General features: G+C 38.3%; 1 protein-coding gene across 1 annotated transcript; it reads left to right on the top strand.

Moving 5' to 3' along the window:
• Nucleotides 1-334: 334 nt before the first annotated feature.
• Nucleotides 335-9,449, top strand: LOC139310483 (CMRF35-like molecule 7). Its single transcript, XM_070934646.1, has 4 exons — nucleotides 335-374; nucleotides 2,457-2,789; nucleotides 5,095-5,173; nucleotides 9,296-9,449. The coding sequence occupies exons 1-4, from the start codon at nucleotides 335-337 to the stop codon at nucleotides 9,447-9,449; spliced, it is 606 nt and encodes a 201-aa protein (XP_070790747.1).
• Nucleotides 9,450-11,998: the final 2,549 nt, after the last annotated feature.

An 11,998-nucleotide genomic window follows, 5' to 3' on the forward strand; every position in this document is an offset into this window, starting at 1 on the left:
CATTTGTAATATGAAGGATCTAAGACCACTGCATTGGTCAGTAACTGTAAAATCGGGTACTTGTTCTATTCTGAGGATGAGTTTGCAGTTTCTACTTTACCAATATGCCAATTTGGGGATTAATAATCATGTGCTTTCTTTTTAAAAATTAAGCAAGATCTGGCCTCTTCCTCTGGTGAAACATAGTTATTTCAACAGAATACCAGAGGCAAAAAAAAAAGTCTCCAAGGTCTGTGGTTGAGATGAAAATGAAAGAAGATTCTGGAAACAACTTAGAAAGAGAAGCTACATTTTTGTAAAAAAACAGCAACAACATCTTACTTAAACAAGAACAATGAATCTTTTCCATGGCTTGATTTGGACATTATTCCATGGTGAGAACTATTGGAACTGGGGAGTAGATTAGATTTGGGTTCAGCTACCTGCAACAAAGATATATGCACGTTGGACAATTTAGCCAATGATGTGGAGCAGAGTTTCTCTCTGGTCCTTTTGGCAGATGACAAAATTGTGAAAGGAAGGCAGAAATACAAATATAGAACATTTCAATCTAGGGACACCCATTTATGCTTCATAGTTGAATTGCAATAGAGAAACTACAATGTGAGATAGAAATGTATTAGAAGCTTTTGACTACAATTACATCAAGGAATTCAGGTAGGGCTGGGTGATGTTTTAGTCTACTGATCTGATGGCAGCTGATTTCAGAATACATTGAAAAATTGGTGGGTAAGCAATATACCAGTTTTCTTTCTTTCTTTCTTTCTTTCTTTCTTTCTTTCTTTCTTTCTTTCTTTCTTTCTTTCTTTCTTTCAGAATAATGCATAGCCATTTAAACACCATTCTAAGTAAATAATATAGATCCATTCTTGCTCAAACATTTTTGTGTTGGGTCAAAGGCAATAATTTTATTTTGAATTGATGTTGATGTTTCATATCCATGTTTCAATTTGTTATGTTTTCCTTAATCATCCTGTGTCTGGCAACCTTTTTCAGCCTATTTTCATACATCCTGAACCTCAAATCTGACATCATCAGGGATGTTTAAAAAGAAAAAAAAATAGCCAGAAGTCTGTGTAATAGGACAAAGAACAAACGAAAAGAAATCAAATGCTATAACAATGTCTGAACAACTAAAGATTAAGACTGTAAAAGGAAGAAATATAAAGCTGGCTTATTTGATCAAGGTTAAAATAAGATATATTGTTACTTTTGGCTACTTTTTTTGGATTTTCTGCTGATGAAAGAACTGAAAAAATGTTTTATGGATTTATGTATAGATAAGAGATGGGATACGGGATAAAGCGATAAATGTTTGTAAGCTAAGAGAGGATGAAGAGTTAATAAATTTGTTTAAACTTATGATGAAAATTGGAAGTCGCTTCTTTATATATTTCTTTTCCCTTTACTATGCTCTTACTTTTTTATTTCTTCTTTTTCCCTTGCCCTTTTTAATCTTTCTGTTTTTTCCTTTCTTTCTCTAAATTTAATTTATATTAGATTTTATTATAATAATCCAAATTCTTAATAAAAGTCAACAAAAAATTTCTAGGGGAGTGGATTAATGAAATGAGATTGACCAAAGAAAGTCTCCAGCAGTATGATAGGCAACACAGATTATCAGCCTTTCTCTAGTGAAAAATCAATTTGTCTAAAATAAACATATTAAAATGGTAATGCATTCAGAGGAAAAATGTGCATTAACAAGACTTCATTAGAGATAGTTGCATAAAGAAGAAGAAGGACAAACTGCTTCATTCCAATGTCAAAACAGAAGAGGGGTTAGAAGAGATCCCACAGGGCTGGGCACTTTCTTGAAAGCTTCCTACTCTTCATTTGTCTTATTTTCCAAGCTTTCCTTTTGCCCCATGCATTTCTCTCATTTTCCTGGCCCGATTTTCTCGGCTGCCTGTGAAATATCCTTCTCTAAAGAAGTTTCATTCGCTCTTGAAATAAGATGTTAATATTTGTCCTGCTCATTTTTGGGTTTGTTTTTATTTTTATTTTTTTGCTTTCTTGCTGATTTTTTTCAAACAGATGCTAACATCTATGAATGCTGCTTGCTGAAAAGGGATTGCAGGCGGGCACTCGGTTCAGACACCGGGGAGGCTGATTCATTTTGTCGACTACTGCATTTTAAATTGAGGGAAATCCATGATGGGCTCTCTTTAAGAAAAGTGATTATATAAATCAGCTTTGACTAACATGGTGTTCTTCAGACATCTGGGATCAAATTTAATAGTTCACAAGCCTTCTTAACTTGGGGATAACTGAAGATGAACCCTTCTGAAGAGCAAACTGTTTAGGGAAGATGAGTAAATGCTTTCCTCTTTATCCAATTAATTTCATGCAGGCTACAGAAACTTAAGTGGAACTCTGGATGCACTGTATCGTTCTGGGGTCTGTGTTATTTTTATTTTATTTTTTTAGTAAAAATAGTTGTAACTGTTTTTCAGTTTGCTGGATGCTGGAGACTCCTAAAATAGTGATTTCTCCCCATGGGGGCTCAGCGATTATCAGCTGCAAATATAGAAGAGGGGATGAAGAAGCTGTCAAGTATTGGTGCAAAGAAGAAAGATTTAGATTCTGTTCTCATAACCGCACCATCCGAACAACAGGATCAGAGAAAGAGGTGAAGCAGAATGGAATGTCCATCAGAGACAACCATGTACTTCGTGAATTCAGTGTGGTCATGGAGAAACTCACTTACAATGATGCTGGGACTTATCTATGTGGGGTGGAGAGAAAATATGACACCTGGCAGCCGGTGGAAGTAATCATTATTGCAGGTATCCTTTTGCTATAGTTATTATTTTAGGAAGAGGGCCATCATGCAACCATAGGAGGATAATGCACTGTTGTTTCTATCTAAATACTAGAACTGTGTACAGGTAGTCCTTGACTTACAATCATTTTTTTAGTGACCATTCCAAACTACAATGGCACTGAAAAAGATCACTTATGACTGTTTTTTTCAAATTTATGACCATCGTGGCATCCCCATGGTCACGTGATCAAAATTGAACTGGCATGTGTTTATGCGGGCTGCAGGGTCCCAGGGTCATGCGATCACTTTTTGCAACCTTCTGACAAGCAAAGTCAATGAAGAAGCCAGATTTACTGAACAATCGTGTTAGTAACTCTACAACTGTAACATGCATTTAATAACTGTGGCAAGAAAGGTCATAAAATGGGACAAAGCTCACTTAACAAATGTCTCGCTTCTTAGCCACAGAAATTTTTGGCTCCATTGCTGTCATAAGTCGAGGATTCCTTGTTGTTATTCATTATTGATTTTGCTTAGATTTCAGAGAATTACAGTTTCCATTTTAAACAACAACACTTGTTTAGCCTCTTAAGTTTGTAGAAATAATGTAAAGATGTATAAGAGCCGTGGTGTATTAAGAAGAGTTAAGATGTATTAACAGCCGTGGTGGCACAGTGGTTAGAATGCAGTACTGCAGGGCTAACTCACTGCTCACTCCAGGAGTTCAATTCTGAGCAGCTCAAGGTTGACTTCAGCCTTCCATCCTTCCAAGATCGGTAAAATGAGGACCCAGATTGTTGGGGGCAATATACTGACTCTGTAAACCGCTTAGAGAGGGCTGTAAAAGTACCATGAAGCGGTATATAAGCCTAAGTGCTATTGCTAATGCTATAAACGGTGTCTCACAACATCCCAGATGTTGCTACTTCTGTAAACTGCATTTAGGGGTATAGCCTGTTGTCCATCAGTATAATTAAAGCATGTACAGTCCAGAGGTGGGTTTCAGCAGGTTCTGACCAGTTCTGAAGAACTGGTAGCGGAAATTTTGAGTAGTTCGGAGAATAGGTAGTAAAAATTCTGACTGGCCCTGCCCCCATCTATTCTCTGCCTCCCAAGTCCCAGCTGATCGGGAGGAAATGGGGATTTTGCAGTATACTTCTCCTTGATTGGGGAGGGAATGGAGATTTTACAGTATCCTTCCCCTGGAGGGGGTGGGAATGGAGATTTTATAGTATCCTTCCTCTGCCACGCCCACCAAGCCATGCCCACCATGCCATGCCACGCCCACCAAGCCACACCCATAGAACCGGTAGTAAAAAATTTTGAAACCCACCACCAGTATAGTCTTCTTGAAAAGCAATTTGGCTAGAAACAATATCCCAACACAATTATCCTTCAAAGATACATTTTAGATAAAATGAAAGGCTGGAGTGAATTGCCAAGGTCCTATTAGTTTCTGTCTCTACCTGCTGTCCAGAGCAATGGCATAATGTACTTCTCCAGGTTGACTTGCCTCCTTACCGGTTATCCATTACTTGAGTGAGCACAGGAGATTTCCCTGCAGGCACCTGCCATAGCAGCCACACAACATATTGACTTGAGGATCCCCAAAACAATTCCATGGGGCAGCCAATTGAAAGATGAGGGTGATACCACTATACCAGGGTAAGAAGAGGATAGGAAAGCAAATCCAGCAGGAGGAAGTTGCACAAGCCAGAATGACAGATCTTCTCTTGCCTCATCGTATACATCCCCCACCCACCTCAAATGTTCTCGGAGCCTTTCTGCTCCTAATTTATAACTGAGGAGCTTTTATATGCTTAAACAAAGGTAATTCCTCACTGTTTGTATTCTCTTCAATAAATGGTCTATTTTATCATGCAAGACTTGCTTTTATAACAAGGAGAGGCAAGGTTTTGTTCTAACGATCTTGTAGAGAGAATTGCTTTACTATATGTTTTTTGCTCTTTTGAATGGGACATTTGTAAATGAATAGTAATGTATAATTATAATATACATAAATATTTTAAATTAGTAGACCATGGGCCGGGTATTTTCAAAAGGGCAGCCAAGATACATAATACGTGTGATTTTCATAGATTTGGCCACAGATAGAGAGTACATCATGCTTGAACTCATGGATCATTGTGTCCTATATTTATTAAACTGCATGTTCTAAACAGCAATCTTTATTATTATCATAATATTCGAAACAACCTAAGTCCAGTTTGGGTCCTCTTTTTAATAAGTACACAAATCAGGAAATGTGAATGCATTCATTTTTATCTCCTACTTTAGTATTTGACAAAATATGTTATTATCTATAGGTGATGTTTCCACACCTACATCTAGAAACAAAGAAAATAAAACAGTAGAATCAAGTGAACCTCCGTTATCTCCTGAAAGGTATTCTAATTTCTTGCTTATATGTGATATTCCAAGGAAAATTCCAGATAGTTTACCAGTACAGGAGTGGGCAACTGTGGCCCTTTTACAACTTGTGGACTTCAACTCCCAGAATTCCTGAGACAGCTGTCTCAGGAATTCTGGGAGTTGAAGTCCACAGGTTGTAAAAGGGCCACAGTTGCCCACTCCTGTACCAGTAGATACTTCTTAAGTAAAACAGGATTCCAAAGTATACTGTACTTTAGCAGCAACCTGATTACCTCTGGACAACCTGGCCATCATAACCAAAAGCAAAGTTGTGAAAATTCAAAACACACAAAAGGCACTCATTAATTTTCCCCTACTTGCATGCCAGGGACCACAGTTAGCACCACCTTCTTTGTTCCTCCCACTCTACCAAAATATGATGCTTCATACATTTGTTTGTTGCTTTGCTGAATCTTTAAATTCCACTCTCCACTTGTGGTGCCCAGCAGCTGATGCACAATTAAAATTAAATTAAAATATTTCATAAAACTAAGAAACACTGAAGTAAAGCAGAAAATTCAAGAACTCTTATTAAAATTAGGGATCACTAAAAATGTCTGGAATGGTATAGGGCTATAGGGTCTCCCTATATCAAGCAAGGGGTTGGACTGGAAGACCTCCAAGATTCTTTCCAACCCTATTATTTTATGTTCTAGAGCACGGGTGTCAAACCTGCGGCGTCACGTTGCCGTCATGTGACATTTCGTGATGTTTTCCTTTTGTGGAGCTGGGGTGGGCGTGGCCTACGTGTGACACATCCAGCCCACAGGCCGCCAGCTTGACACCCCTGTTTTAGAGCATGCAGCACAGAACACATGCCTAAGCTACATTAAGCCATTTTCCGGCAGGAATTCCATAGGTAGTATGTTCTGCTAAAAGAATTGTTGTATCAACCAAAAACATTGTATCTCTAGATGGTGGAACATAAACTACAGACCCCATCCATTTTTTTAGCCTACTTTAAGGTAATAGAAACTGTCCACCATTTTATCATTACCTCTGTGATTTCACTTTCCATCTGAAGATTAGCCTGACTTCCTTGCTGAGTTGAAGGGGTAAGATAGTCTAGGCAGTGCTGGCAAACTTTTTCAGCACTGAGTGCTGAAATGGGGGTGCGTACACGGGGGGAGCACTGGAAACCAGAAAAGCAGATCCCCGGCACGCACGCGCAGGAGCACCAGAAACCAGAAGAGCAGTTCCCCAGTGCGCGCATGCTGAGCTTCCGGTTTCTGACATATGCATGCATGCCGGTCACCTGATCTTCTGGTTTCTGGTGTGCATGCGCACATAAAGATCAGCTGGCCAGTGTGCATGCATGTGCCGGAAACCGGAAGCTCAGCCAGAAGTGGCACCTAGAGCCATCTCTCTGGGCACGCCAGCCATCGCTTGTTGCTCTTCCAGCTTCCAGTGCTTCCATGCATGCGAAGAACAGCTGGCTGTCACACATGTGTATGCCTGAACCCAGAAGAGCAACGGGCGATGGCTGGTGTGCCCAGAGAGATGGCTCTGCGTGTCACTTCCAGCACGCATACCATAGATTCACCATCACTGGACTAGACCCATGGCATATCATTTGAGAACTGATATGAACAGCCCATGGTAATTCTGTAGAGGTGTTTGCTCCATTTGAATAGGGGTTTTACATCTTCTTGGAAATCCTCCTTCCCCCAAATATGCTCTTCTATAATGCTTATATTCCAAAATTATTGCATAATTTTAATTTTCTCTGTTGTAATAGATGTTTGTAATGCTTTCTGGATTTTTTTCCTAGCTTCATGCTCCATTACTTCTCCATTTTGACTCAGAGGTTCCTGACATTTTCAAACGAACACTTGATTTTTCTCTGTTAGGCACCTTTTCTTTTATGACATTTTGTATTCACTTCATGTTATTTATTATTTATTTATTAGAATATGCACATGCGCGTGCACACACATACATATACACATATACACATGATACATAGAGAGAGATAAATAGATATCTGTGTGTGTGAGAGAGATAAGAGAGAGAGAGAATAGAGAGATAAGAGAGAGGGAGAGAGAGGGAGGGAGGGAGGGAGAGAGAGATGAGGTAGATAGAGAGATGGGGGTATTGTAGTTAGAATAGATATAATCACAATATTCAGGGCAGTTCACAGTCCATAAATACAAATAAAACAGAACCATTCATTCCTATGAAATTCCAGAATGCTACCTTACAACATTGTAATCAAACTCAAAAATAAACATTGAACTTAAAAATAAAATTAAAAATCACCACCAACCAAGTAGCCACGTAGATTCTAAACCCCCAATAGAATAAAACGTGTCGCCATATTCTTGAAAATTAATAGACTAAGGACCATCTGGTGGCAAGCTATTTTTATCAGCCACTACAACAGTCTAACTCTGGGTTCCCCCTCCACCCTTTGTGGATGGATGTGAAGCATCTCTTTCATAGTTGAACACACAGGATATATTTCTGTTTGAAGAAGAGGACACCATAAGTGACTAAGAGTTAAAACATGTGAACTTCCTAAGTCAACACCAGCACTTTGAATAACATTTGGAAACCTATTTGCAGACAATGCAGTCCCCAAAGAACAAGTACACCCTGCTTAAGCAGCTCTCAAATGTCAAAATAAGGGCAGCTGCATTTTCCACCAGCTGAAGTTTTTGTATAGCTTTCTTAAGCAGCTCCGAACAGAATGTAGTAGTCCAACCTCAAAGTGATGAGGACATCACTAAGGTCTCTGGTCCAGAAAGAACCACAAGTGGCACAGTAGTTCAAGCTGGGCAAATCAGGACCGTAATATAAATCTGGTCATCAAATAGGAGCCATGACTCCAGGGAATCCCCAAGTTGTCCCCAAACCTGCTCTTTCAAGGAGAGTGCATCATTATCCAGAGTCAGCATAGAAGCTTCCAAAGAACCTACTGATTTCTGGACTAACTCCATATTGCCCAGATTTTGTTTTATCCAGCCAGTTCCTCACAGCCTTCAATTACTAGGAGAAGACCTCAGAACAACTCCAATGTGGCTTGGGCTATTGATCTATAACTGGGTATCAGCAATGTATCAATGATGCCTCACCCCAAACCAACGGGCTAGATTTTTAGATGAAATTGTTTTCCAGCATTGATACACAAAGATAGACCAGGAGCATTCCCGCCAACTATTTCAGATTTTCAGAACTTAATAAGGTTTGTGGTAGAACTGCCTGCCAAATCATTAAAGTAATCTTCAAGCCCCTGCCCAAAATCAACTGGATCTATAAGGCAGCTGAGATGAACTATGCAATTGAACCTCCATCCTCACAGAAGCCAAAGATGCCAACATGTCATATGTGGAAAAGTGAATGATCTCACTTTGCAAAGGACTAATCACAATGTCCTATATTTTCAGCTCACATAATAGCTACTCTGACCAGATGCAACTTATGTCCACCTGTACAAGTTGATGGATTAGATCCATTGATGAGAATTACTTTATTCTCCTTTCATCTTTTTATCTTCATCCTCTAAGAAAGATTCTTCCTGATCTGGAGGCAGGATTGTTTTTCAGTATCTTACCTAGTAAACAAAATCTGACTTCTAGGACCATCCAACCTGTCTGCACCATGATTCTTAGCTCTTCTTTAGAGCTATTTCCACAACCACTTAGATGACATGAATTTGATGGTGAGACATGTAGCACAATTTCTAATAATGATCATAAATTATAAGCAGAGTTATATAAAGGTAGATGGTTCTTTACACAGTCTGAGTTAAGACACGAGTGATCTAAAAAACAAAAAAAATAATATTTTGAATACAGGAGAATAATCCTACTCCTGGATAGACAATAAAGTAGTAGTAGTAGTAGTAGTAGTAGTAGTAGTTGTTGTTGTTGTTGTTATTATTATTATTATTATTATTATTATTATTATTATTACAAACACAGCAAAATAATGGTCAATAATGGTGAAGTAAATATGAGAACTCATTTGTTCTATTTGTACTAAAAGTTCAATGTAAATTAAAAGTGAAATAAATGAGTGGCTTATCTATACTCATTTTACTTGTCATAATGAAGAACAATTTAAAATAAAATGTTGGAACTTTTCTCTGTTTAGAAATCAACGCAGAAACCTTGATTTTATCCTGCTCATCTTGAAAATATCCATCTTTTTAACTATGCTGGCTGCTATACTTTGGGTGCATATATGGTACAAGAGAGGAAAACACCCCAGTGTCCTGATTTCAGAGACAGAAGGAGCAAAAAGATAATTTATGACTTCATTTCATTCAATTGCATCATTAACTTCCAGATTTTCCAGGTATGTCAGGACAATTTGCAAGTAGTTTGAGTGTAGATCAGACAAATGTGTTTTGTGCCTCTCCAGTATTGAGATCCAATTTTGTGTAAGAAAGCTTACCTAGATTCTTAAGATTGGATAAGTTCTTCATAAATATGGGTTGTTATTCTAAACTGAGTCAGATCAGATTCCCCAGAAATGTTATCGTATCAGCCACAGCACAGACACAAGATAATTCTTTTGCCAACCATGTGTATCTATTATAGTCATTTGTGAAATCTTTTATATTGATATAAAATGTAGCAAGCTACCTAGAATATTTACTGCCATCAAACTGTCAAACTGTCTGACATTATTTCCTATATAATAATACATACATACTCTAAAAACAAGCCAGTAGTCATTAATAGCCCAAGCATTCACAATCATTTATACAATTGCAGATATATTTTTTTCATGATAAAAAATAGCTCTTGAGATGAAGGTCATAGAAACATCAAGATAATAAGGACTAAAGGCAATTATTTGGATGTTATTTCTTTAATAAAAATAATATTTTTGTTGCTTTCTAAAAGCTGTCTCTTCCTCACCTTGGAGAGAACCAAAAACCTGACCTGCTGATTTCACACCAAGAAGTTTCATGAGTGCTCTAATAATGATGGCTGTGGCCAGGATCTTCCCAACTACCTTACGAAAGACCAGGAGAGAAAAAGAAAAATGTTGGTTAATTTACATCATTCAATGGTAAATCAGCAACATAAACCAGAGAAAATACATAGCTGAGGTTGAAACCTTCATTCTTCTTTGCTTATGGACTCTTTCACCCTTCTTATCGCCCTCTTTCATTTCCTGAACATACTTTACATAGTCTGTAGCTCAAAGGTGCTTTTTAAAAATATATATACATATTTATTAAACATTAAAAACATTGGACACAGTGTGACCATCCTGGTCTTAACATATCCATACATATTCTTTCCATAACAACAAATATAATTACTATTTAACATACATTGCTACTTTATTCTTATATACATATCCCTTGTCTTCATTTACTATCTATTTACTATTTGTTTACTATTTACATTTATTAATACTATCCAGTACTAATTCTACAAACTCTAAATATTTTTTGTTCCAACTCCTTTTCTCCTTTCCAACCAATAATACACTTTATTCCAGATTTTATAGTATTCTGTCTCACCTTCTTGTTTTTGAGTTCTAGTGTCAGCCTGTCCATTTCTGCATGTGTCAAAATCTTCCTTGTTATTTCTTCTTCCAGGGGGGATTTCTTCCTTTTTCCAGTATTGTGAATAAACCAGCCTTGTTGCTGTTATGACATGAAGCATTAAGTATATTGATTCTTTGCTGTAATTCCCTTTTATGATTTCTAGTAGGAATAATTCTGGTTTTAGGTCTATGTTTTGTTCTAATATCTCCTCCAGTCATGCCTTAATTTGGTGCCAGAACTCCCTGGCTTTTTTACATAACCACCACATGTGGTAGAAAGATCCTGGATGCTGGGAACTGTAGTTCAAATGTTGAGAAGGCCGCTACAGACAATGTCTGTGGAGATTTCAGTCATCCAGGTCATGGTTGTCTCAAAGATGCTTTTTCAAAAGGCAACTGGACTATGTTTTTTCCCTTGAGGAAGAAGATGTTTCGTTTCTCATTCAAGAAGTTTCCTCAGTTCTGAGTGGATGGTGAGGGGGGAATAGAAGAAGTCTCAGAACTAATCCTTCTGAGAACTAATTCTCCGCCTCCCCCCACCCCCAACCAATATCCAGCCCAAACTGATGAAGTTTCTTGGATGAGAAGCAAAATGTTTTTTTTTTCCCCTCAAGGGAAAAAAAAATACATAGTCCAGTTGCTTTTTTAAAAAGCCCCTTTGAAACAACCATGACCTGGATGACTGAAATCTCCTTGGACATGGTCTGTAGCGGCCTTCTCAACATTTGAACTACAATTCCCAGCATCCATCTCCATCTCCATCACCATTCATCATTTAAGGGATGCTTATATAAGTAAATGTATTACCGTATTTTCCGGCGTATAAGACGACTTTTTAACACATGAAAATCTTCTCAAAAGTCAGGGGTCGTCTTATACGCGGGGTGTCGTTCTCCTGTAACCAGGCAGACCAGCCCAAAAGGCTCTGATGAGCCAAGCTCTGACCATCCCAGCAGAGTTGCCTGCTAATCAGGCAACTCAGCTGGAATCGCCAGAGCCATGTAAAAGGAAAAAAGTTTTCCTCCTCCAGCTTGCTTACCTTAGCTGCTAATCGCAACGCTTGCCTTGCTTCGCTTGCCTGAATCCATTCCATCAGCAAGCAACTCCCTGCCTGCAATCAAGCAGGCAGGGAGTTGTGGACTTCAACTTCCAGAATTCCTCAGCCAGCAAAGCAAAGCTGGCTGAGGAATTCTGGGAGTTGAAGTCTACAAGTCTTAAACTTGCCAAGGTTGGAGACCCCTGTTCTATTAGGTAAGTTTTTTTCCCCTTTGGGTGCTTTAAAAAAAATAG

This window comes from Pituophis catenifer, unplaced genomic scaffold (genome assembly GCF_029215685.1).
Source record: "Pituophis catenifer annectens isolate HBS135680 unplaced genomic scaffold, rPitCat1.0.hap2 SCAF_2, whole genome shotgun sequence".
NCBI lineage: Eukaryota > Metazoa > Chordata > Lepidosauria > Squamata > Colubridae > Pituophis > Pituophis catenifer.

Coding starts and splice junctions, on each gene's coding strand:
- LOC139310483 (XM_070934646.1), top strand. CDS start 335: ATGAATCTTTTCCATGGCTTGATTTGGACATTATTCCATG. Junction 375..2,456: donor GATTTGGACATTATTCCATG/GTGAGAACTATT, acceptor ACTGTTTTTCAG/TTTGCTGGATGCTGGAGACT. Junction 5,174..9,295: donor CCTCCGTTATCTCCTGAAAG/GTATTCTAATTT, acceptor TTCTCTGTTTAG/AAATCAACGCAGAAACCTTG.